This window comes from Panicum hallii, chromosome 2, assembly GCF_002211085.1.
Source record: "Panicum hallii strain FIL2 chromosome 2, PHallii_v3.1, whole genome shotgun sequence".
Taxonomy (NCBI): Eukaryota; Viridiplantae; Streptophyta; class Magnoliopsida; order Poales; family Poaceae; genus Panicum; species Panicum hallii.
This window is the reverse complement of record NC_038043.1, coordinates 42,921,225-42,945,843: the sequence shown is the minus strand read 5'-3', so window position 1 is coordinate 42,945,843 and position 24,619 is coordinate 42,921,225. Positions and strand designations below refer to the sequence as shown.

Genomic DNA, 24,619 nt, shown 5'->3' with positions numbered 1-24,619 from the left:
AAGACTGCTCTATGGGAGGCTGCTGATGCATCTTCTGAGCTGGAGGCGCGTCCCTCTGCTGGCTGTTGCTCCCCTAGGCTTGTGGTTCCAGGCAGCTGCAGGTAGCCTGCCAGTCGGAGGTCAAGGAGCCATGGCTCCAGATTCAAAAACTAGCAAATGCAGATGCTGGTACTCACTGCAAGGATAACTGGAAAATCAATGTGCCCCAACAATCATCACAGCATGATATGCACCCCAGGAATGAAGTTTAACCATGTACAAACCAAAAATGACTAATCACGGGGAGGGATCCACAGGCCGATGCTGATGTTTTGCCACCACACGGCAACATGATCAAGATTCAAGCACGGCTAAGCACCAACGAAAGACTAATTATACCACCTGACCCTAGGTTAAAAGAGCCATGTACATATTGCAACGGAAGCAAGGGTTGGTTAGAGCAGCATAAGGGCTGGCGGACGCTCTCCTTGGGATGATGCATATGCATCCGAAGATTGCTTGATATGTCGAAAGCACTCAAGGCACCACAATGCCCCTTGAGCAGCATGGTCTTGTGCGGCTTTCTTCTTAGGCTTGGGGTCACCGAAGCACTCTATGACAGTGTTGACGAGTCCCTCTAAGCGGACCGTCACCTTGCAAGTGAACCTGCAGAGTTAACGTGAAAGCAGTCATTGCCATTTCAAACCATAATTGTGAGTCTAATGGACAATCATGAATTATTCTATCACACAGATGACAAATGATGACCGCTAACCGAATTTCAGCCACTTTACAGGTGCTACTTAAGGAATTAAAGGTAAACATCATGATTAGAATACTGGCTAAAAAAGAAAAGGAGGAAAAAAAATGTCCCCATTGCCGTTTCCTATAACCAGAAATTTTGGAAAAGTTAGACAATTCTCCATTTAATACTTTTTGAACTGATTATATTGTTATTTCTCATACATACTAACAATGATTTGGTTGTTTTATTCTCAGAAACAATGCTGCTTTCTTTTCACCTTTGTTTGTTCCTTCAGCCATATAGATTGGAAAGAGCTTTATAGTGTTTACATGCCACTAAATTTCCTGTGATATAAGACAAAAACTTGCAGGTACCCTCTACTTATGGAACTTCAGCTATTTTCCCGGTTCTGGACTACTCTTGTGTATGTGAATTTATGCAGCAAGAGTAATTTTCATGCATTTGCAGTGATCATATTCCAGCATTCGCATTATAATATCTCCCAATAAAATCCAACATAAAAGGATATTGTATACAATGTTATGGTTCATCTCTCTCTCTCTCTCTCTCTCTCTCTCTCTCTCTCTCTTGGGGGGGGGCCAGAAACTACTCAGGATATTAGGCTGTTTCTATAGCATTTTTTGGTAGCATAATACACAACAATGTTATACACATGGAAAGCGCATGAACATTAAATTTAACATTCACCAGTTAATAGGAAAGCACATGAACATTAAATTTAACATTCATCAGTTAATAGGAAAACTCACAATATGCTGTGAGGAGGTCCTTGTTCTTTAAAGTCAAATGATGGTTCTTTCCAGCCAATTGCAGCACATATTTTTGGCAGTCTCAACCTTGCTGGTTCATTACCTGTATAACCTTTGAATTTCAGTAAAACAATAGTTTTCAGGAGAAGAAGAAGTGTGGCTTTAGATATCTGATGAAGGAAGAAGCAAGAACGCTGATGCATATACACTCAAGTGCATGCCATAGCTCCTCGCCAACTTTCAAGAATGAAAGAAACTAATGCACATAAAGCCCAATCGTATCAATTGTCATGTAGTACCAATCACCTGTAAATGAGATACTACGAACGCGCCCCTCACTGCGACCATTTGCTTTACCAGAGCTTTGCAGTGCACAATCAGTGAGTACATCCATGGGATCATCGCCAGTAGAAACTTCAACTGGAAGACCATCAGGAATATTGTTCTCCATGTCAGAGACTTCAATTTCCTGTTGTGGTTGGACAATGGACCCTGAAAATCCAGTCCTCCTGCGCTTGACTAACTCAGCCTACAAGGACAGCAATTGATAACATCAGAATACAAACATATAGATTTAATCTGCTGAGATTAAAAAAAATAAACTCAAGCATGCTGCAGAGAATTCGAAAGGAAGATGGGAAAATGGATGCAAGAGATTTTGGCGATCTTTTACATTTCTATCTCGGAACTCCACTTCCTCCTCTGAAGTGTTGATTGGCACGGCACTGGGCTTATGCTTCATGGGAGGCTCCATAACCACTGAACTGAGAGGAGTGATCCTGATAAAAGGCTGGTTAGTTATATGCCATTGTTGCAACAGAAGTGTATTGAAATTTGAACATCGTAAAGGTCAGTGGTACAAACAGCAATTGTTCTTCTAATGAAAATTTATCCAAAGACATAAGTCATTATTGAAACTGTTTACAATCTAACAAGAGAATCATATTTTGTCACAGTAACGATACCTCATCAACACAGACTAGAATAATTGTACGTTCAGTAGCAGATGGTACAGAACTAACCCTACGGAAAACATTTTGCCCCTGGTGATCATGCACCAAAAACATAATAACCATTGCAAATTCCACACCACCACTATGAGGTATGGTTAATGTCATTTGGTGTATCATTTATCAACAGAACTAGTACAAAAGTTTCTTGTTCAGAGTGTGTGAAACTTTTGTGAGGATTTCAGCAAAAAGAATAGGTCTTTCATGAATCAAATTAAATTTGAAGGAGCTTTGTCAACTTTATAATCCATGTGATAAAAAAATTAGAAAAGGTTATGCGCGCGTGTGGTGAGGGAAGGGAGTTAGTACTGACATTATTGCACTACAGACTACTAGTAACAGTAATGACGACAGAACAACTTGCACTAAATAACAAAAAGACAGCCACACTAACACAGCAGCCACACTAACACAGCCGACCGTTGACAATCCTGATAAGATTCGACCGTTGTAATCTCTATTGGACGAAATACTGCACTGAGCGGGTGATGACAAAATACTGCATGTGCGGGCAATTAAAGATTTGGTTCCTGCTTGTTATAGAACAAATGCCATTTCTGGTAACCCAGTTGCACTTATTCACAACCTTCAACCCCCCACCACACACACACACACACACACACACACACAAAGTTTTCCAACCTAGAAACCATCAAGCTGTCTGCTCGTTGTCATACCGTCTTACATCAACAAATAGACAGTAATCTTGATATTGCAAAAGAATTGTAGTCACTCACAATAAAGATGCAGAGGCATGTATCGAACTATGAATCGGGATTTTATTTTACCCCGAGCAAATATGAAATGGTATCTTTTTAACAAATACTATGAATTAAGAAGATTTTTTTTGGTACGAATTAAGAAGAATTTACCATCAGAAAAAGATGCATCAAACGTAGGGAGAGGAAATGTCTCCAAGGATGGACGAAGATCCTGATCCTTCTTCAAACCCAAGGGGATTGATGTCGCGCGCTGAAGTGGAACCTAATCGAACTACGGGCGGTTAGGTTGGACTAGTGGGGGCGCACCACGCAGCACACAAATCATCCACAACCAACTGATATGGTGAGAAAGAAAGGGTTTCGGATCCCATTTCTTAGAGTCAGAGCAAAGAATACGTCCAATCCTGGAACGAAACCCTAGACCAACCCATCCAGGCGAGCTTGGGTTGCTTACCGGCGAAAGTAGAGATCGATCCGACTTCGGAATGACGGATCTCCACCCGCGCGGGTAGAGGAAGTTGGAGACGCCGCCCGGCGGAGGACGATTTCGGTGGAAGAAGGGCCTGGTTTGCCGCGCCGCGCCGCCGGCGTTGAGGTCGCCGACGTCGAGGCGCGAGACGGGACGGGAGAAGAGTGTGAGCGGGGCTATTTAACTATTTGCCGTCCTTACCATGGCGCTCTCTTATTTTGCTTTCTACTTGTACGAGTCTACCTATTTGCCTATTCGTCCGATGTGATACGCTCTGGATCGACCATGCAAAAAGACATCAGTGCCCCTAACTTATCTAAGTATGCAACACTCTCTCTCCTTCTATCTCTATGACTAGTGGGCCCACTCATTTCTTCCACCTCCGTCATCTTCTTCCTCAAAAATCCTCCTCTCACAGCCGCAGCCGCCTGAGCCCACCACCACTAGCACCAAAGATGGCCGGCAACGGGCGCTCTCCCACCGGCCGCAGCGTTGTGCTGTTCCCCTTCCTGTCTGGGAGCCCCACCACCTCGATGCTCCAGCTCGCGGTGCTCCTCCACGTGCGGGGCCTCGGCGTCACCATGCTCCACGCGGAATTCAACGCGCCCGACCCCGCGCGGCACCCGGAACTCGGCTTCGTCTCCATCCACGAGTCCCTCCCTGATGAGGTTGCCGCCAGCCCCGGCCTGGTCGAGCCCGCGAGGCGCCGTTCCAGGCGGCGCTCGAGGAGCTGGTGCGCCGCGGCGGCGCGTGGGCCTCGAGCTGCTCCGCGTGCGAGACCTGATCCGCGTCGACGGCAGCGATGGCGACACGGTGCTCCGCTTCACCGCCTCCATCGCCGGCGCCGTGCGGGACGCCTCGTCGGCGTCGTGCTCAACACGTCAACGCCATCGAGGGGCCGGAGCTGGCGAGGATCCGGCGCGAGCTGTCCCGCCCGGTGTTCGCCATCGAGCCGTTCCTGTGGGTGCTTCCCCCAGCTCTGGCGGCGGCGGCACGGAGGAGCTCCACGAGACGGTGAGGCGGAGGGGCAAGGTGGTCGCGTGGTCTCCAAAGCACTGTGGCTCTGACACCAACAGCGAGTCGCCCTCCACGATGGCGTGCGGCTGCGGCGTGGCAGAGCCGTATGCGACCATTGATGAGCAACCGGCGACGCCGATTTGTAATTGAACTATTATTTAACTACCGGTCAATTGTACAGGCTTCAGAGGAGTTCTTTGATTTTGATTTTGTACGGTCCAGCCACGCCTCCCGCGCCGCACCACCGTGAAGCTTCTCCGCCGCCGCTGCTAGTGCTGCTACCTCACCCGCCACGCAGAGGAACCGCGTCCACTGCTTTTCGCCTGGACGAAGAGAACGGAGGTGGAAGAAATGAGTGGGCCCACTAGTAAGAGATAGAAGGACAGAGAGTTTTGCATACTGAGATAAGGCAGGGGTAACAAGATCTTTTCGCATGGTCGATCCACACTAGTTCAGTGAGTTGATACGCTACGTTGGATAAATTGGCAAATATGTAGACTCGCACGAAGAGAAACGGTAAATACATAGAAGCCGAATAAGAATGATTTTTGAAGAAGTATCGTCCGTAAGAATGTTAAATAGTTAAATATTTCGACTGGGGGAGAGCGGAGTCTTCAGCGCACGTCCAACGGACCTGATAGCAGGTTGCGTTAAAAGATCCACGTAGAAAAAATTGTCGATAGATCAAGCAACTCTTGGATAGCACGCTCCTCCACGACAGCGGGTGAAATCGTGAGAGGAGCGCGGGGAAGGCAAGCTCGGCCGGGAAGAAGGCAGGGCCCTGGCACGGCCGCCGTCGCGCGGACGAGCCGTGGTGCAACGAGGAAGGAGCGTGGCGGGGGCTGATGGGCGGCGTGGAGCTCGGTGGAGCTCGAGCGCGCCCGGAGGGAGAACGCTGCCGCCAGTGCTGGGGAAGCGGGAGTGCAGGCCGCCAGGGCCGCGAGCGAGCGGGGCGGGCGAGGTGGCACAGGGAGCGGGAGCGGAGGAGCAGCGCCGCCGCTGGTAGGGTCCAACGAATCCCCTTCCAATCCCTCAGATTTTCTCTTTCCGGTTTTGCCCCTGGGCCTAGGCCCACGCGACCCCGCAGGACCACGCGGTGGACCCTAGTCCGACTCGAAGTTCGGTTCCGGTTCCAACGCACCGTGCCGCCGTCTCACCGGTATATACCCCCACGCCGCCTCCACCACGATTTCGTTCGCTTGTCGAGCTCGGCGCCGGTGACACACGAGGCGAAGCCGATCGTCCGTCCCCTCGTGCACCGGCGGCAAACCTCAAACCCAAGTGAATCACAGCTCCGCACGCCCGGTACCCCCCGTGTCGCCATGGCAACATTGTTCGCCCGGCCCGCGGACTGCTTCGCTTGCAGTGCGTTCTTCAAGCCTCCTCTCCGGCTCATGCAGCAGCGGAAGTCTCAGGCCACGGCTTCCCGGCCTGTGCCCGGGCAGTCGCAGCCGGCGCGCGGACGGGCGAACAACAGACGACAGCGCAGGCGCCAATCTCCTCCGGTGGCCGGGGCCGGCTCACCGCCGCACGAGCGCGCCATGGTGAACGTCGTGATCCTGAAGCGTGGGGAGCAGATCCTGCCTGTGCCCATGGAGGCGTCGACGGCAGCCACCCCGGCTTAGGGGCCGGGCTTCGCGCATGCGAAGAAGGTTGAGACTGCGCTGGCGGGGAAGGATCACCGCGGCGTGCACGCGAAGCAGAGCAGCACAGAGCGCGGGGAAGGAAGAGCCGGTGGCTGTGGCTGCCGCAGAGCGCCACGGCGCCGATGCCACGAAGGCAGAGGCCATGGTGGCCGCCGCGCGACGGACCCTTCCACAGGCGGAGGAGGCCGAGCAGGCACCCTTGTTAGACGCGACCGCTCAGCCGGCTCCGTACGCGGGCGCGTCATTCCTCGTGGCCGCGCCCGACCCAAGTGCCCTGCTCATCCCGGTGCTCTTGTTGAAAGCCCGCGGCAGGGGCGCTCGGCCTCGGGTCCGTGCGCCTGTCGACGAGCGCGCACGGTGCCGTCGGCTGCGGCAGCATGAGCTTCGAGCAAGCCGGGAGACGAGTCGTAGGGCTTCCGAACTCCCAAGAATGCATGTAGATTTAGAAATTTAGAGCATATTTAGGATCGTCCTAAAGCGACACTTTTATACTCTGTATGTGATTTCAGAACAAGTTCATGTGTCACCTATGTGATCCTTCAAATTCCTACTCTGTATGTGAATTTTTCTTTCAATTTAAAGATTGAATTGACAAAATCATCAAGGCTTGAAGAGCCTTTTTGCCTTGTTTCCTATGGCAGCAAGATACGCATACGATGTCTATCTATGCCCCTGCAACTATGGTAATATAGACTCGCGAGGCAACACCCCCCTACACCCCCGTGTCGCTCTCCTGGCGACTCGGGGAGCGACCGTCACGCTGCCGCCCGGCCCTCGCCGTCTGCCTCCGGTGGCCGCCGCCACCGCCGCCGGCGACCGTCCGGGCGGCGACGGCGGCGGCCGGCAGCTGAGCTGAAGCCGGCTTAGCTCGCCTCCTCTCCCCTCACTTCTTCCCCCGCCTCCCTTCCCCCAACCTCCAAACCTTGACGTTGAAGCTCCGCCGCCGGCCAGGCCAGATCCGGCCTCCTCCTCGCCAGATCCGGGGTCCGCCGGGCCGAATCTGGCCATCCCCGGCCGGTGTTGCAGCCTTGCCCCCCGCTCCGGCCGGCCCTGCTTCTCGGCGCGGGCATGGTCTTCGAGGTCGCAGGTGGCCGTGGGGCGCGGCTGTGCCGGCGCTCACCCCCGCGGGTGGCCGTGCTGCTGCCACGCACAGGCATGCACACCACCATAAAAACTATGGTAATATAGGTGAGGAGAAAAAGAATAACTGAAGACGTTTGCACTTTTACCGCTGTCGCCACGCACAAGCATGCACACCACCATAAAAACTACAAACAACTTTTCACATAAGCTGGATACAGTAAACATCCTCCTAAAACTCACTCTGCCTCGTCATCTAGTGGTTTTCACTTGTGATTCTTGCTGGCAGGCGCAGCGTTGCCCTCGGCTGCGCCCCAGCCGTCCTCGAGCGGCATCTCCGGCATGACCTTCTTCCAGAACCAGTGCTTGCGCCAGAGCAGCACCATCTCCTCGATGGGCACGCCCTTGGTCTCGGGGAGGAAGACGTACACGAAGACGGTCATGACGGTGATCCACCCGGCGAAGAAGAGGAAGATGCCGAACTTGAAGGCGCACAGCATCGACAGGAACGCCTGCGCGATGGCGAAGGTGAAGAGCAGGTTCACGGCCACCGTGATGCTCTGCCCCGCCGACCGCGTCTCCAGCGGGAAGATCTCGCTCGGCACCGTCCACCCTAGAGGCCCCCACGACCACCCGAACGCCAGCACGAACAGGCAGATCACCACCACCACTGCGATCGAGTAGCTCCGGGACAGCTGCTTGTCCACCCCGAACTTCACGCCCAGGATCACCGCAACGATCACCTGCATTTGTAGAACTCTTTAGCTCATGCTACGCAAACGATGTGCATTGTGATTGATTGCGATGCGTAACGCAGCGAGATATAGTCAAACCTGGCAGACGATCATCTGGATCCCGCCGCTGATGAGGAGCTTCCGGCGGCCGAGGCGGTCGACGGTGCCGATGGAGATGAGCGTGGAGGAGAAGAGCACGGCGCCGGTGAGCACGGAGGAGTAGAGGGACGCGTTCCCGCCGAAGCCCATGCTCTGGAACAGGACCGGCGCGTAGAAGAGGATGGAGTTGATGCCCGTCAGGATCTGGAACGCCGGCATGCACACGGCCATCACCAGCTGCGGCCGGTTGCGCCGCTCCAGGATGTTCCGGAACGGGTGCTCGATGGTGTTGGCCAGCTCGCTCGCCTCCACCATGTCCGTGAACTCGGCGTCCACGTCGGCGGTGCCGCGGATGCGCTCCAGCACGCGCCGGCCCTCCTCGACGCGCCCGCGCTCGATGAGGCTGTTGGGCGTCTCCGGGAGGAGCAGCCCGCCCAGGGTCATCAGCAGCGCCGGCGCCGCGGCCAGCCCGAGCGACAGGCGCCACCCCCACGGCTTGATGTTCTGCGTGCCGTAGTTGATCAGGTTCGCCGTGAAGATGCCCAGCGTCGTCGCGAGCTGGAACATCATGTTCAGCCCGCCGCGGAGGTGCGCCGGCGCCATCTCCGACAGGTACAGCGGCACAGCCTGCGCCACCAAGAGCGCACTGTTACTCGGAGCCAACCAAGCGATCAGAAGCTCGTCGAGTCCGCACCTGGTTGCCGAAACCGATGCCGACGCCGAGCATGATGCGGCCGAGGATGAGCATGGCCAGGTTCACGGCGGCGACGTTGAGCGTGGCGCCGACGAGGAAGCTGACGCCGCCGCAGACAATGCTGGCTTTGCGGCCGTAGTTCCTGGTGACGGGGGACGCCGCGAGGGACGCGACGAGGCCGGCGAGGTAGAGCGAGGAGGTGAACGCCGCCAGGCCCTGGTTGTCGTACTTGCAGTAGTTGTTCTGGCTGCCGGAGTTCTTCCTCCGGAACACCGCCGGGAAGAACTTCTCCAGAAATGGGTCCATGGAGGTCACTCCCCCTGCAGCATTCGGTCAGTCAGATTGGCAGAACTTCAGAGTTCACAAATGTGTCCCCATGGTACGTGGAAAAACTATCAGCGGCCCGACGCGCTTAATTCTTCAAGAAAAGTGTTGGTGTCTCATCTTTTTGTCATTTTTGGGTCGTATTTGGAACAGAGGGGAAAAACAGAAAACTAATTTTTTTCCCCCCTATCCATACATTTGGAGAATCTTGCATGCCAAAAGGCCATTCTATCAAAAATGCGGTCTAACATGTGGATCATAGAATTGTAACTACGTGGTACTAGTAAGCATCTTCAGTATCATGTGCCAGACTTTCCGTTTCCACACCACTAGCTGGACTTAACAGAGTGTTCACCCGATGAACTCAACTGTTCCCGCATCTCCTCAAAAAAAAAAAAAAAACTGTTCCTGCATCTTCAGAGTACTATTGATTTTATTGTTCTTTTCCAACAGTGAACACCTCTTCTACTTATTGTAGATAATATCCATTGACGATAAATATTATTCTTATAATCACACGGAGCTGGTGGCCATGTATGCTGATCTCGAGGATATTTCGTATCTGTAGTTGCGATACGATAGAGTAGTTATCACCGAGTCAACTGGGTCCTGAATGCGCATGTGACGATGTATTGACTTCATATACAACATTCTTTTTTTTTAACAAGAAACATGGTACTTTCTAGCAATAGGATTTTTTTTTTTGCAGGTTTTGTCCTCGCCTGAGCAGCGATGGCTCCAGTCAATGGACGGACTCTCCAACCACTCCCGGATGTAAAAAAGTTCACAAACGCGCGGGCATGTCGTCTCTGCATCTCTTCCCCGTTCCCTACCGTGCATCATCTGCACTCGTGTTATTTGGACCAACGACTCAGTGGTACTACGACTGACCAGTGGGGCCGCTGGTCGGTCTCAGACATCTGGTCCTCGGTTCTGACGAGGCGCAACCGATGCTCGTAGCTTCAACAGGGGTTCGTGAAGCGCGAGCGCTCATGAAACACGAGCTGAAAACACCTTTTCGAGGTCAGGTCAAATAATCGGGCATGCAGGTACAGAGCGCGTGCGTGTACGGTATGGAATATGGATCATGGGAGCGGACAGCAGAAGCGAGACGCGCCGGGGCAGGCGGGCAGGCAGAACGCGCGGCCGCCAGCTCGGACGGCAAAGCTTTGCAGCGTCCGCGTGTCGCCTTCCCTGCGGCCTTGTTCCTCACTCCTCCTCCTAGACCTACCCCCAAATTCTACCCGAACCCAATCATCCGGCCGCGGCAGTGGGGAAATCCAAAAGGGCCGCGCGACGGGGCGCTGATGCGTGGACAGCGCAGTACGTGCCAAACTGCTGCGGGAGCGAGAGAGACGGGCACCTCGCACCTGGCCTCCGCCGCGGGGCCAGCCCAGGCGCGACGCCGCTGGGCTGGTGGCCGGTGCTTTGCGCGCGGCCAACAAATCCGAGCGAGCGGGGCTGCTAGAATGATTGCGGAGCCGGCTGCCGGCGGTGGTGGTCCGGCCGGGCCGTCCTTTCACAGCTGAGAATTAAGCAGAGCGCGGCGCGGGCGGACGCAGACAGTCGGCGGGGGGAGAAACGTACGTACCGGAGATGCCGATGTCGTAGCCGAAGATGGCGCCCCCGACGGCGGCGACGAGGCTGGTCATGGCGACGGCGAGCGTCATGCGGCCCTTGTACTGCGCCGCGCGCTCCGTGTGCACCCCCAGCGCCGCCACCCCTCCGCCTGCCATCGCTCCCCGCCGCTCAGCTCCTCCTCCTCTGCTCGATCTCCTCCGAGGACCGGCTGGAGTGGGCCGAGAACGAAGAACGAACCGAGCTGCAGCCACCCACCGCGCCCACGCCACACCGAAGCAGTGGTCCAACCAACAGCGAATGCATATAGGAGTGGAGTCTTATCTCGCTTCCCCTCTCTGGCCCCTCTGATGGTAGCAGCGAGCGCTTGACCTCCCTGCCAGCTCTTGACCGGCACGGGGAACCGATAGGAGGCGAGTGATGAAGTGAACGCGGAGAGCGTGTCCGCCGCTGCCGGCAGCAGGTTGGGGGATGGGGATGCTGTTGCCTTGCCTACGCTACACAGGCAGCGAGAGCAGGCGAGCAGCTAACGTATGCGTCGGCCTGGCCGCTCGGCCGTTGCGTTGAGTTGACCCACCTCCCGCGTGTCGCTCTGGTCTCTGCTCATAAATGACCGGGGGACGGGAGCGGGCGTGACGCGCGTGGCGACGAGCGGCGCCTCCTCGCAGCCGCAGACCCCACGGCCACGGTTCCTCCCCGTCTCCACACGACCAGCGGCCACCGTGTCAGGGACGGCCTGTTAATCTCTGTCCTTGTTACCGGCCGGGAGATCGTCCCTCTGTCACCACTCTGCCGCTGCAGGGATGTTTCGGTGCCGCGCAGGGGGGCCTCGACGAGTGCAGGTCAAGCCACTAATATACTCCATATCCTATCGGCAACTGCGACTCCGCACAGCGTGTCATCCCGTTATTGGCGAGCAGTGCTAACTAAGCATGGTCAGCGAGCTGCAGCTGCAACTTGATCTCAGTCAGAACGTGCTACTTGCTCGGCAGCGTGTCATGCCGCTCACGGAGCCACACCAATCAGGCCGCGTCGCGGTTGACTTATCCCTGCCCTCGCCACCCTAGCTCAACACCAGCGTCACTGCCTTTAATTTTAACCAAGTGTACTCTAAGGCTATGCTGCGCTGCAAGTTGATTAGTACTAGCTCATGATCATTTAATTCGCAACGAGCTGCTCATCCAGTTGCGCCGGAGTCGGCAAGGGTTCGACTTCCGGGGGCCCGACGACACACGTTCTACGCTGCTAATTTTAGTTAGTCTGTACATCCATATCTACGCATGCGTGCGTGCCTGTAAACCGTCTCCCTCCCGTCTGGGACGGCCATTTGCTCACTTTCATATGGTACATCTGGATGCATGCAAGTGCAACACCAGTTGCCATTGCTTGCACTTGTACACCTCTCCCGCGAAAGTGGTTTGGACTTTGGCAGCCTCACCTCGACTCTCGAGTCTCGAGAAACCAAGGCGCACCAACATCTTCAAAAAAACAAAAAAGGCGCGCCAACACACAGCGGCAGGTCGATCACTGCTACACGTACCCGTTGTTTTGTCCGCTTCACAGAAAACACGTCAACACCCATCTCACAGGAAGCTAAACGCCGGCCATAAAAATGAACCGGCGGTAGGTCTCAGCCGTGCTTGTTCTTTTTGCCCAAGAGCAATTGTGTACATATGGAACACCAACCGAAAGCAAATCAGGGCCTGTTTAGGCATTGACTAACCGGGGATATTTCGGCGGCGCAAGTGCGATAATCCAAGCGTGCAGGACCTGCTTTTGGACCAAAGCCTCCACTTTTCCCACCAGATACAACACCGGCTGCTTCCGACTGATCGCTCTCCCTGTTGCACGGAGAGATTTGGTCCGCGAGCCGGCAGACTAGGAGTGGTCGTGCTCGTCATGATCGCGTCCTCCTTTTTTGACGCGCTGCAGATATCCCAGGATAACCCCCCGTGCATCGGCAATGCCAGCATCGCTCTCTCTTTTGCACGCTCGTCCTAAAGCGATCCCCTTTTCGTCATCCGATTCTTCTCTGGTAGTGTTAGATCAAAGAATTCATGTTTTCGTCACGCATAAAGCAAGTGATGGCGGGACTGTTTGATTTCCCGCGTGCCTCAGCCTGCGTCGCACCGACCGAGCCAGGCTCTCCTTGGCCAGGCTGCTGCCATGAAATTGCTCACCGTTTGGTTGCCTGGGCGCACGAGTTATCCTTGCACCGCTGCTCTCTCCTCTCATGCAGCTCGCGCACCCCAGCCTGCATCGTGCCGGCCTGGTCTGATGGAAACGCTCGATTCCTACGTTTCCCGCGGGCTTGAGGCGCATCTTGCACCACGGGTGATGCGAATCCGTTAGGGTTTGTTCCCGATCTTTCGGTGAGAGGGGATGGATAACTCGATTGGTGGATGGAGACGACGTTCACGGTTCGACTACAACCTTCCAAGGATGCTGCGCCTTAGCAACCGATACACCACCTCCAATGGCTGCTGCGATCTTGTGGAGCGCAACACCCGGCCACTAGAACATTCGTCCTGCAAGTAATCGAAGAACAAGCAAGAACAAGTAGAACAAGCAACTCAATTGCAAATATGAAGATAAGAACCAATCTAAAATCACAAAGGTGGGGTTCTGAATCGAGTAGAACGGATAGTCTAGCCGATACACGCGTCTATAAGCAAGTAGCAATGGCTAAACTTTCAACAAAACAAAACCCCCATCTGTTTATGGTGGCTATGGAGGTATATGAAAGGGTAGAGGATGATCAGGACGTGGTGGAGATCGTCCCTAGACCCTAGGATGCACCCCTGTTGGGCTTTACTTGATACACACCCCATCGGGCCAAAATCAGGTGACGCAGCACCGTGGACAGAAAAGGTCTTTGTAGTAAATAAACGATTGCAGCCGTCTCGGAGAAGATATGGACATGAGTCTGGATCCATATGAAAGTAGACTTTATAAGCTTTCCGTGAAGTCCAAGAACTCCCCAATTGGAGTCCGTATGAAGCCGTGGCAGCTGTTACGACTAGGTTCTATCCTGCAGTCCGAATCCAACATCCAAAACGTGTTGGATTTGGACTCTTCCTTTCCTTGCACCAAAAGTGACGTGGTGGCCTGGTGGACAACATTGGGAAGACTTGGACTTGGTCCCCAATCTATTCTATTTCTTTGGTCCTCCATGTTTTCCATATAATTTCCACACACGGCTTTATCCAATCAAGTAATTCTGAAAACGAGAATGCACAGAAATCATAGTGCAGCATTAATTGTTCAAATGTATCAAATTTAATCTTGATATGGAGTTGATTCACCTTTGAACAAGAACGTACTAATATAATCGTATCTATGCTAGCGATGTCCTCGTCAGCGGGAGCCTGGCTCGGCCACTGGCGCAGGCAACCAAACACTCAGAAGCCGCATGCCAAGAGCTGGCCGGGCTGGAACCAGTCAACCAAACAGCCCCGAAGCAGAGGAGCAACCTTCTGCTCCAGAAACTTCGTGACAAGGGACAAACCTAGCCGAAGGTTCCACGCAGCTAGCTAGCTACTATGTGCTTCCACGCAAAATTCCTCACGCAGGCCAGGTTAAGGTTATTGCCACCCCCCGTCCATTTCAGTTCCGTGTTTTTCTGACCATGACTCGCGTTTTGCGTTGCGTGTGCCAACAAAATGACCATCCATGGCAGGGTTTTAACCAAAACTAACAGAGGTTCAGAGTCAGGCCACGCCCGTGTGTGTTTACTCTCTGATGGCGCCACCCTGATGTCATCCGATGCGTCGAGATATGTAGCTCGCCCAACGCAAAGTAATCTAGAAGCAACGAAAGGCAGATATAACGGCCGCGGCGCCGGCCAAATCAGCCCGACCAATTCTCCAGTTTGCACGGCTCTAATCGTCCCCGTTAGCTAGCCAGCCAAATATCTCGCGGACCACCACTTTTGTTAGTGCGAAGCGATCCAAGTTGCACAACGTTACCATCGGTCGGTCACTCACCACCCGTCGCCATCACGTACTCCCAAGACTAGGCTAGGCTAGGCTCCCGCAAAGTCTCCCGAGACCTGAGCAGAGCCGCCGCTCTCAGGAACAGGCACACGCCTAGTCCCGGGAGGCCAGGAGCCGCGGGAGAGAGATAGGTGGCGCTCCCGCTCGCTCCGAGTCGTCACCCGCGCCGTGCAGCCTCGTGCGGCCGGCGGAGCGGACAGGTCTGTAGCCGCCGTGTGAGAGCGAGACTGTTCTTCGCTAATCTTTACTGGCCACCGCTCGGGCCACCGGTGCCGGCGAAGTTCCGATCCCCTGACGCTTGACTTGGCTGATCGGAGACGGCGAGTCCGCGGGCGAAGCATGAAACGCAAGGGGGTGACAGGGCCGGTCGGTCTCCCCTGGCCCTGAGCCTGGCGTGAGCTGTGTGTGACGACCTCAGGTGACGGGTGTTACTGCCGACTGCCGTGCCCGTGTTCGTTTAGCGGGTGGCTCGTCTACACACTCGCCCTGCATGACTGCATCCGTGCGCACGCATAAGCGCCCGTGCCGAGTCGAAGCTCGGACCTGTGGATGGGCATACTGTCACAAGGAGCGTAATCATCCGAGTTACGCTTGGTTGGTCGTGGGAAGTCGTGACGCTGCTTGCCATTTCTCTTGCCCGGAACGGATACACGCTCATCTGAGCAAGGGAGCAGAGGCTCTGGTATGGGCACCATGTTCCAGACTAAACTTGCTTAACATGCTGAGACTGCCTGTTTTAGGATATTTTTTGTTGGATTTTTGCACCTGCTTTTACTTTTACAAAACTTAAAAGCCAACCAAAGAACTTAAACGCGCTAGGTGCTTTTGCCCAAAATCAGTTTTCCCCGTAGTACAAATGCAAAAGTACCTACCCCTGCTTTCAGTGGCTTTTGGGGCAAAAAATTACTCACCTACCATTGATTATGAAAAAAGCGGTTCATTCTATCCCACCTCCCGTCCCCATCCGCTCTATCCCGCCTCCATTCCCATCCCGCAACCTGCCCCCCTCCTCCCACCCCCCGCCCGGCGCCTCCCCGCCCCGCCGCGCCGCCCGCCCCCCGGGCCGCCGTTGCGCCGCCCCGGCCGCACCGCTCGCCCCGCCGCCACGCCGCCCGCGCCCTGTGCCTGCCGCCGCACCGCCCCGGCCGCCCCGATGTCACGCCGCCCGACGCTGCGGATCCAGAGTACCCTGGCTGCCCCACCCTAACGCCGCCCGCCCAAGGCCGCGCCACCCCGGCCGCCCCGACATCGCATACAGCACACAGTTTTTCACAGCACACAGTTTTCCGCAACTCACAACTGCTCTAACCAAATGGTCTTCAGCTTTTCCCACAGCACACAGTTTTCCGCAGCTCACAGCTGTTCTAACCAAACGGTCTTCTGCTTTTCCCACAGCAGATTTTTCACAGCAGCTTTTCCACAGCTCACAGCTCATACCAGTTTTTCCAAAAACCACAGCCTAACCAAACACACCGTTAGTTGGTAGAGTCGATCCAATAAGATTTGGTTTTGCAGGATGAACGGGCTTTGGATTTGTTTCATCCAGTTGGACTGCGTGCGCCGGGTGAGCATACCCCCCGAGCCCAAAACGACCCCACACACACCACTTGGGTTTTCTGGTCCATCCGGACTGCTTCGTCAAACAATCTGATCCAACGGCCCAGGATCTGCTGCACCTGTCCCGCCCGTGCCCCTGAATTGCCGCCTTGGCCTCGCCGGCACACCAACCAACGAGCGTAAATTTCATATATGCCATTAAAAATTTAATTTATCTCTTTTATGTTATTAAAATTTAAATCATCCCTTTAATGCCATTAAAAATTTAACTCCATCCCTGTTACAGCACCGTCGCATAGCTGTTAAGTGAGCGTAAAAAAAAACAGCATTACCCCCTCAGACCGCCACAGCGAGCCTGGCAAAACTCCTCCCGCCGCTTTTCGCTTCTCTCGGGCTCATCATCAAGAATCAATTTCTGCACTTGCTGCACTCCATCATGTCCATATCAAGCCTCATCTTCTTGGATTTGTCCCAAATTGAAGTCCATACGAGCGAAGGCGGATCGGCAAGGCCGCACGTAGCTCGCGACGGTAACGCTGACCTCAGGCGCGGCTGGTACCTCGCGCGAGCGCTCGCTCGATGCGCCGTGGCTGCCTGATGCACGCTGAGGCCCGCGCACGGGGTGCGGTGCTTGATCAGCGGACCGGGAGCGGCGCGTCCCCTGCGCTCGACCGGAAGCTGCGTGACCCCCGAGCGGGAGCAGCTCGAGGCCCGACCATGAACGGCGCGCCCCGTGGGAGCGGTGCTAGGCGCGGCGCTCGACCGAGAGCAGGTGCGCGACATGGGTGGGAGCGGATCAGGCGGTGCGAGGGCTGGTCGCTGGTTGGAGCCTAAGATCTGTGGAAGAGATTGGGATACAGCCGGCGATCGGTGATTGAGGATAGGATTAGGAAAGGGTAAAATTAGAAGAACGACGATGGCTACACCCGTTTTAACGGTGAAACTGTATATTTAACCTTCATGGCACGTAAAGGGTGAAGTTAAATTTTTGAAAGGAGCGTCTAAATTTCAATAGCAGATGAACTAAATTAATTTTTTTAATGATATACATGGAATTTACTCACCAACGAACCCCCAACTACCTACGGCTGGTATACCGCGCCCACGCCGTCCCCCCTCCTTCCTTCCGTCCGCGCCAGCTGGAACGCCGTTTGTGGGCTTCTCGTGGGCCTCCCGACGTGCGGCGTTCTTCTCTTCTCTCTTCCCTCTCTCTCGGCCTTCTTTCCAAGCAGCAACGACTGGGGAGAGGCGCCGCCGCCCTGCGAGCTCTTCCTCGGGCGCTCCGCCGGCGACAAGGTGTGCCCGCCCTTTCCCTTCCCTTGCTTTCCTGCTGTGCGAAATCGAATACCCAAACCCCCTAACGTGTGCGCATTCGGATCTGACCATGTCCTATACTGGGTCCGCCCCTGGCTCGAATGTAATGCACTTTTGCTGTGTTATGTTGATTTTGGTTTGCTCCAGCCTCTGCGAGTGCCCCTGGTTAGGTTGTTATGAAGATAGATGGGCTGTGTGCTCGATCCCAGTGCCAGCTTTGACTTCATCACTAGTACTGATGTTTTTTGAGTTTTGCCAAACTGCCAGTGTATTTAGTCGTTCAGGTAATGGTGTTCTGCTTTGACTGGGGCTCTTATTGTTCTTATTTGGGTTACTACCCATCACTCATGAAATGTGATCATGTTTCTATAGGTCTGTTAGCATCAATTCACATTCAACTTACTGAATTTCTGCTGCAGATTAGTGGGCAAACTGTAAGCTTCATGTCCTTATCTGGGATGACCGTTGCGTTTAAAGCAAGTTGTAGTTCTATTACACAGCAACAGTGGTGGCATCCAACTAGGGACCAACGTCAATATGGTTTCACCTCCTTAGGCGAGCGAAAGTTCAGAAAAAGACCTGTGCTGCTGCCTGTTAAAGCTATTTCTGGGAAGTTAGACCTAGATTTCAGTGATCCTTCTTGGAAGCAAAAGTATCAGGAAGACTGGGATAGGCGTTTTAGTTTGCCACACATTACTGATATATATGATTTGGAGCCCAGGACCACTACATTCTCTCTGAAGAAAAACAGGTTCATTCCCGTTCGCCATATCTTTGTTTGACTTAATAGCTCGTTTAAGCATCTAAACAGGAAAATTTAGCTGGATCTCATACTTCAAGAAATCCATCGTTTATTCTGACAGAACTCCCCTGGGTGATGGTGATGTCTCGTCAACTGATATGCGGAATGGTTATGTAAATAAGGATGATCGAGCACTTTTAAAGGTCAATATTGAGCACATATGACATGACGTATAACTTGTTCATCACTCGCAGATGGCTACATAAAACAAGGCATGGTCTCGAGAAGAGGCTTTGTTTTTTCTACTGGTGAAACTATCGCTTACCATAATGTGTTTATTTAGGTGATAAAGTATGCGTCTCCTAATTCTGCTGGAGCTGAGTGCATTGATCCTGATTGTAGCTGGGTGGAACACTGGTATGATCTCATGCAGCACATTGGTTAGTTTTCTTTTTTCTAGGGGGCTGATTCGCCAAAAGTATGAATGTTTCCATGAATGCTCTATGTGTTGCTAACTTATGTCATTGTTCACCTTTTATCATATAATGTGTATACCTGATAGAGAACGATCGACAGTCTCTATATTCTTGTTCTTTGGTCCTGCTAATTGTACAGTGTTTATTTTCTTGTTTCTTTGTTTTCTCATCTTCTTCACACTTTTAGACATTCAAGTTCCCCTGTTAATAAAATACTAGCAGCTTTCCAGTTGCTTAAGAAAACAGTTTTGTTTTAAGAATGAGAAATAGATCAGAAAATGATTGTTGCTTTCCATAGGGTTCATCGTGCAGGCCCTCGTAAGGAGATATACTATGAACCTGAAGAAGTAAAGGCTGCCATTGTTACCTGTGGAGGGCTCTGCCCTGGGTTAAATGATGTCATTAGACAGGTATGAGTTTGATTCTTTTAACATTGCTCAAGTAATATTGCATTGTTTTCATTCTCACTGTGTAGAGTCCATGATGCACTATCTAGGCATTTATGGCACATTTACAATTGTAAAGTTATAGAATTATTGACCATTTTAGGAGTATGATGTGTTTATGGGCTATGACAACCCATTTGATCTGAGCTAACAAGAAAAGTGGGAGACAAAATGCAGATGAAAGTTGGTTATTGAATGTATATGTGAATGGCTATGCGTTACGAAAGAGTACCATCCATCCACTTCTGTTTCTGAAATAGTCGGCATCGAAAGCCGGGGCAATTTCCTAAGCTAGGGCTTCAGCTTGTAGATGTTATTTGAATCCTGAGTAGCACACTTTCATGTGCATGCTGAATAATTAAAGACTTTTTAATTCAAACAACTCTGAATCTAATTTAGGACAGTTATTCAAAATTTCAAACATGATTTCCCTACATTTAGTATTTATTTGACATACCCAGAAATAATCTGGCAAAGGGATATTTTTACATGCATGTAGTTTAAATTAATGTCGCATACTGTTAACAAGATTATGGATCCACGAATAATCAGAACTGTATTTGTATATGGCTTACTTATATTTACAGATAGTATTTACCTTGGAGACCTATGGGGTGAAGAATATTGTTGGAATCCCATTTGGTTATCGTGGATTTTTTGAGAAAGGCTTAAAAGAAATGCCGGTAAGGATGCTTTTCCATTATCCCTTAGGTGCTAAAGGGAGTTAATGTTCATGGCACTGTTGAATCATTTGGTGAAAACCTTCAGCTTTCACGTGATGTGGTGGAAAACATAAATCTTTCTGGAGGAAGTTTCCTAGGTGTCTCTCGTGGAGGAGCTAAAACTAGTGAGATTGTAGATAGTATACAGGTAACTAATCTGAAGTGGAAGACACCATATTCTGTGTTGCAGCTTCAATAATGTTTCTGTGATCATCTTATGTTTATAGGCCAGAAGAATTGATATGCTCTTTGTAATTGGTGGAAATGGTAGCCATGCAGGAGCTAATGCTATTCATGAGGAGGTTGCTACTCACTCTTCCTTTCATACTTCTAAGAAATTTTTTGGCATGTTTGTAGTATTTACATTTAGTTTCATTCACTTCAACCTAGTAGCCAAATCCATATATGACCTAGTTGCACTACCTTGGTATGTTTTGCAATACTGAGATAAAAGTTAGCAAGTTTCTTGAATTTCACAGTTAACAAAATTGAATTGAACCCTATTTTATATCTAAAACTACAGGTATGAGTAAAATAAAACAGGAGTGTGTTTCTCTCATCCACGGAGGTCACTTGTGCACAAAGTATTCCAGTGGCCCAGTGGGTGGTGGGTGTGATTTTTCACAAAGTCCTGAAACTAAACTATATTCTATTCTGTGCATTACCTTGGTTAGGATTCAGGAAGAGTTCCAATGAATCATCTACTCTCAGACATATGTGACTATTCATGCATGATTTATGTTTTTTTTCCTTTTTCTGGCTTGCAGTGTCGTAAGAGGAAACTGAAAGTTTCAGTTGTAGCTGTTCCAAAGACAATCGATAATGATATACTTTTTATGGATAAGACATTTGGTTTTGATACGGCTGTGGAAGAAGCCCAGCGTGCTATCAATTCTGCCTATATAGAGGTAGGCTGCTATTGCTCAGTTGTGTGTTTCAAAATGCATATTCAAATGAATATGGATTCTACCTACTGTTTGCACTTGCTTTACCTGAGTTCTTCCCTCTGTCTCTAGGCGCGTAGTGCGTACCATGGAATTGGGTTAGTCAAACTAATGGGAAGAAGCAGTGGGTTCATAGCCATGCATGCTTCTCTTTCCAGTGGACAGATTGATGTTTGCCTAATCCCCGAGGTCTGTAAACTCTGAACCCTATGATGAAAATTTGGCTTTGCTTCACATCTACCAACAAAAGATTACAATATGAATGAAGGTATCTTTCACACTTGACGGAGAACATGGTGTCTTGCAACACCTTGAGCATTTACTTAATACAAAGGGATTTTGCATGATATGTGTCGCTGAAGGTGCGGGGCAGGTAAGTTGGCGTTGTGGTTTCTACTTCAAAAACTTTGGTGACTGAAGGCTACATGTATGAATTATGAAATTTGAGGAATGTATTTCTTTGACTCTTCGACCAGGATTTACTGCAAAAATCAAATGCAACTGATGCTTCAGGAAATGTGATACTTAGTGACTTTGGTGTCCACATGCAACAGAAGGTATCCTCATCTGAAACTCCTTACGCATACATTTGTATCTAGTATATTTGAAGATCAGTATAAGGGCTGGTTGTGAGCTGGTCCCCAGACGGAGGTTGCACCTCGGTCCTGGGATTCATGCAAAAGTAACAGTGAAAATGTACCACATTAAAATACGATAAAAACTTTCAAAAAGTGCAGCCTATCCTAGAACCACTGTGCCTGAGTTAGGTTTGTTAGGGGTGTGGACCTCCGGTTTTCAGTGAATCCTGATTGAAGTTTTACTCTTAAGCCTGGTGTACTTGCCACAATCAAGTTCTTTTCTTGATGTTTTACCATATGCATGCGATTAATTTTGAATTGTTGATTCTCCTCAAGTTTCATATTTGGGGACATACCAATAATATAGGTCTGATACCAGTCTTACCAGATTTATAAAGTGCAAACAGTAGTTAAGATCGCATCAGTTGTTTTTTCATGGCCAGTATGTAGTTTATGGAACTCCGTTTTCGCTATGCATACCAAATACATATGGAAAATCAGTAGATAAAATCTCTAATTTTCTATAAAGTGCTAGCATAACTTGTTTCAACTGGCAGATCAATGTGAAGATTACTGAACTCTTTCTTCCATATGGTTGTTAGCATTGTGTTCCATTCTAAACAGTTTTCCCTTTTACAAATTATTCAATAGCGTTGGTTTCACCTTGCAGATCAAGAAGCATTTCAAGGACATCGGTGTTCCAGCTGATCTAAAATACATTGATCCAACATATATGGTTCGGGCCTGCCGGGCAAATGCATCTGATGCTATTCTCTGCACCGTGCTTGGGCAAAATGCTGTAAGTTGATTTCTTTCATTGTCTGCTGGAGTAGTACTCATATGAATGTAAGAGTAAAGTTCTTATCCATCTTAATTAGTTCAACTGTAAGAAAATTGTATGAATGTTCTTTTAGGTACATGGAGCCTTTGCCGGGTTCAGTGGCATCACATCAGGTGTTTGCAATACACACTACGTCTACCTTCCCATTCCAGAGGTCATCACCACGCCAAAGCATGTAAACCCCAATAGTAGGATGTGGCACCGCTGCCTGACATCTACGGGCCAGCCTGACTTCCACTGACTCTACCTTGCCATCACCACAGCGCAAGGTACCAGGAGAATTGTCCATCATGTATTGCTAACGGGAAACGAGAATAAATCCCTTGTGGCACCTAATTTTCTTCCCGGAAACTAGAATAAATCCTTCTGGCACCAAAGTTTGCGTGTGAAGTTGGAGGAGGTCGTAGTAAACTTTCCAGAGTCGCCCCTTGATCATTCTGACCTAGAAAACATACTCTTTCTCTTGATTTGCCCCAGAAGGGAAAATTTTGTAAAATGCTATCTATCACTGCAAACGATTCGACCATAAATCCCATCACGAAGAACTTTGGAGACTACGAAATCCAGATGCAGCCTGATGAGATGTTTTATTGACGGTAATTTACTCTCTAATGGACAATCTGACTGGGAAGTGCAGCATCCTCAGCAGTCCGAGATGGACAATCTGACTGCCATAAGCAGCCAATGTTTCTTCAGCATCATTCGGAAAAAGGCATACATAGATCTGGGTTTTTCGAAAGCCCTGTCGGAGGATCCATTAAGAAGCGGAGCTACTGGCGCTCGGATGTTCAATAAGAATTTTTTCATTGGATGCTCCGTTGCAACATTCAAATGTAATTGTTGCAACATTAGAGGTCACCACTTGCAACATAAAAGTACCATATATAAAAAAAAAACTCCTACCATCCGATTTTGGGATAAAAATTCCAACAACAACATGCATATCATGTTGCCTGCAACATTCAAAACTTTGTTGAGCAGGTAAGATCTTTTGTAACATCTAGAAATACCGTATGCAACGTCAAAAATAACATATTTAGACATAGTTTGCAACATCAAGAAATATGAAAATAATTGCTCGTTATTAACTAATTCCTACAGAACAAATCCCAATGGAAAATAGCATCCTTCATACAGCAATCAACGTAAAAAAAAAGAGTACGCATGAGAAAGAGCTCTGCAAGGATACAACACACCCATTGTAATATCCGGGAAGAAAAAAAATCTAATAATCATACGTTGCAACATCAATATTCACTGATCGCAATATTTAAAAACAACAATTTCAACATCCGGCCAGCTTCTTTACTCCGTCGACGATAGGCCGGTGGTGGACATGTACCTCCTCTGCTGTAGCCATGGGAAGGCCAGGCACTACATACTCCTTGTCCGGCGGCTGAGGATAGTGGGGAACAGGGGCGAAGCTAAGTTATAGCTCGCAGGTGCTGATGCACCCATGGAAATATGCAAAAATAGTGATAAATTCTATATTTTCACCGCATATGCACCTTACACAGCTCAACTTAATGCACCCACAGGGCAAGTGCATCCCCTTCGATTTGCTCTAGCTTCGCCACTGGTGGGGAAGGAGGATCCCATGGATTCCACCATTCCTTGATAGATTTGGCGAAGACGGCAGCTGCCCGAGTCCTAGCTCCTCTACAGATCACAGAGAGAGAGAGAGAGAGAGAGAGAGAGAGAGAGAGAGAGAGAGAGAGAGAGAGAGTAGACATAGAGAATGATCTCTCAGTTCAGATCTCAAGCAAGGAGGAAGGAGACCTCGCAGCTCTGTGTTGCAGCTGCTGCCTGGTCACAAGAGCTCTAGCTACTTGAGTGAAATAGATATGCTGGAGTTCAAAAGGGAAGGAGAGAGGAGCCATCACAGTGGGAGATGAGGATGGCGAGAGACAGGGAAAAAAAATGAGAAAGCGGACTTGAGGCGATTTACCCACCGGAAACCTCGGGCACTCGGGTCTGGTGTGCGGGGCATAAGTGAAATGCGTCTGATCTCGTCGACTCGCGTCGGTGCGACCGGTCTGAAGCATTTCTGATTAAGTTTTAGATAGCCAGGTAGGCAAGCTTTTGAACAGAGTATCCAGTTCGCACGAGCGACAAAAAATTGCAAAACTGTTAAACA

At 50.8% G+C, this 24,619-nt stretch overlaps 3 protein-coding genes across 7 annotated transcripts; 1 reads left to right on the top strand and 2 right to left on the bottom strand.

Annotated features, from left to right (window-relative positions):
- Nucleotides 1–166: 166 nt before the first annotated feature.
- On the bottom strand, nt 167–3,932 carry LOC112882045 (endoribonuclease Dicer homolog 4-like). 3 transcript variants are annotated; one of them, XM_025947016.1, is made up of 6 exons: nt 3,681–3,932; nt 3,377–3,497; nt 2,168–2,273; nt 1,801–2,023; nt 1,495–1,597; nt 167–645 (listed from the first exon to the last, which is right to left on the bottom strand). In XM_025947016.1, the coding sequence occupies exons 3-6, from the start codon at nt 2,246–2,248 to the stop codon at nt 435–437; spliced, it is 618 nt and encodes a 205-aa protein (XP_025802801.1). In that variant the 5' UTR covers nt 2,249–2,273; nt 3,377–3,497; nt 3,681–3,932; the 3' UTR covers nt 167–434. The 3 variants fall into 3 exon arrangements, with proteins under 3 accessions (XP_025802801.1, XP_025802800.1, XP_025802799.1); XM_025947015.1 differs by having other exon boundaries at nt 3,377–3,488; nt 3,681–3,922; XM_025947014.1 differs by lacking the exon at nt 3,377–3,497 and having other exon boundaries at nt 3,681–3,922.
- Nucleotides 3,933–7,543: 3,611 nt separating this feature from the next.
- Nucleotides 7,544–11,435, bottom strand: LOC112880704 (sugar transport protein 7). The gene is made up of 4 exons (XM_025945447.1): nt 10,881–11,435; nt 8,966–9,285; nt 8,272–8,898; nt 7,544–8,181 (listed from the first exon to the last, which is right to left on the bottom strand). The coding sequence occupies exons 1-4, from the start codon at nt 11,023–11,025 to the stop codon at nt 7,705–7,707; spliced, it is 1,569 nt and encodes a 522-aa protein (XP_025801232.1). The 5' UTR covers nt 11,026–11,435; the 3' UTR covers nt 7,544–7,704.
- Nucleotides 11,436–17,563: 6,128 nt separating this feature from the next.
- On the top strand, nt 17,564–23,048 carry LOC112883359 (ATP-dependent 6-phosphofructokinase 5, chloroplastic-like). Of its 3 annotated transcripts, none has more exons than XM_025948647.1 (14): nt 17,564–17,715; nt 18,153–18,484; nt 18,597–18,678; nt 18,819–18,915; nt 19,264–19,361; nt 19,985–20,080; nt 20,166–20,267; nt 20,347–20,421; nt 20,887–21,027; nt 21,136–21,252; nt 21,332–21,436; nt 21,540–21,620; nt 22,312–22,440; nt 22,556–23,048. In XM_025948647.1, the coding sequence occupies exons 2-14, from the start codon at nt 18,177–18,179 to the stop codon at nt 22,721–22,723; spliced, it is 1,599 nt and encodes a 532-aa protein (XP_025804432.1). In that variant the 5' UTR covers nt 17,564–17,715; nt 18,153–18,176; the 3' UTR covers nt 22,724–23,048. The 3 variants fall into 3 exon arrangements, with proteins under 3 accessions (XP_025804432.1, XP_025804435.1, XP_025804433.1); XM_025948650.1 differs by having other exon boundaries at nt 17,569–17,715; nt 18,819–18,892; nt 19,250–19,361; XM_025948648.1 differs by having other exon boundaries at nt 17,587–17,715; nt 18,158–18,484.
- The last annotated feature ends 1,571 nt before the right edge of the window (nt 23,049–24,619 follow it).

Bases quoted from the DNA above. Each gene is read 5' to 3' on its own strand.
- LOC112883359 (XM_025948647.1), top strand. From the start codon at position 18,177: ATGTCCTTATCTGGGATGACCGTTGCGTTTAAAGCAAGTTGTAGTTCT. The intron at 18,916-19,263 runs GTTAGTTTTCTT...TTCATCGTGCAG, and splicing joins TGATCTCATGCAGCACATTG to GCCCTCGTAAGGAGATATAC. The intron at 21,253-21,331 runs GTCTGTAAACTC...ATATGAATGAAG, and splicing joins ATGTTTGCCTAATCCCCGAG to GTATCTTTCACACTTGACGG.
- LOC112882045 (XM_025947016.1), bottom strand. From the start codon at position 2,248: ATGGAGCCTCCCATGAAGCATAAGCCCAGTGCCGTGCCAATCAACACT. The intron at 2,024-2,167 runs GTAAAAGATCGC...CTGTCCTTGTAG, and splicing joins TGGAGTTCCGAGATAGAAAT to GCTGAGTTAGTCAAGCGCAG. The intron at 646-1,494 runs GTGAGTTTTCCT...TTAACTCTGCAG, and splicing joins GGACCTCCTCACAGCATATT to GTTCACTTGCAAGGTGACGG.
- LOC112880704 (XM_025945447.1), bottom strand. From the start codon at position 11,025: ATGGCAGGCGGAGGGGTGGCGGCGCTGGGGGTGCACACGGAGCGCGCG. The intron at 9,286-10,880 runs GTACGTACGTTT...CGAATGCTGCAG, and splicing joins CTACGACATCGGCATCTCCG to GGGGAGTGACCTCCATGGAC. The intron at 8,182-8,271 runs GTTTGACTATAT...CTACAAATGCAG, and splicing joins TCCAGATGATCGTCTGCCAG to GTGATCGTTGCGGTGATCCT.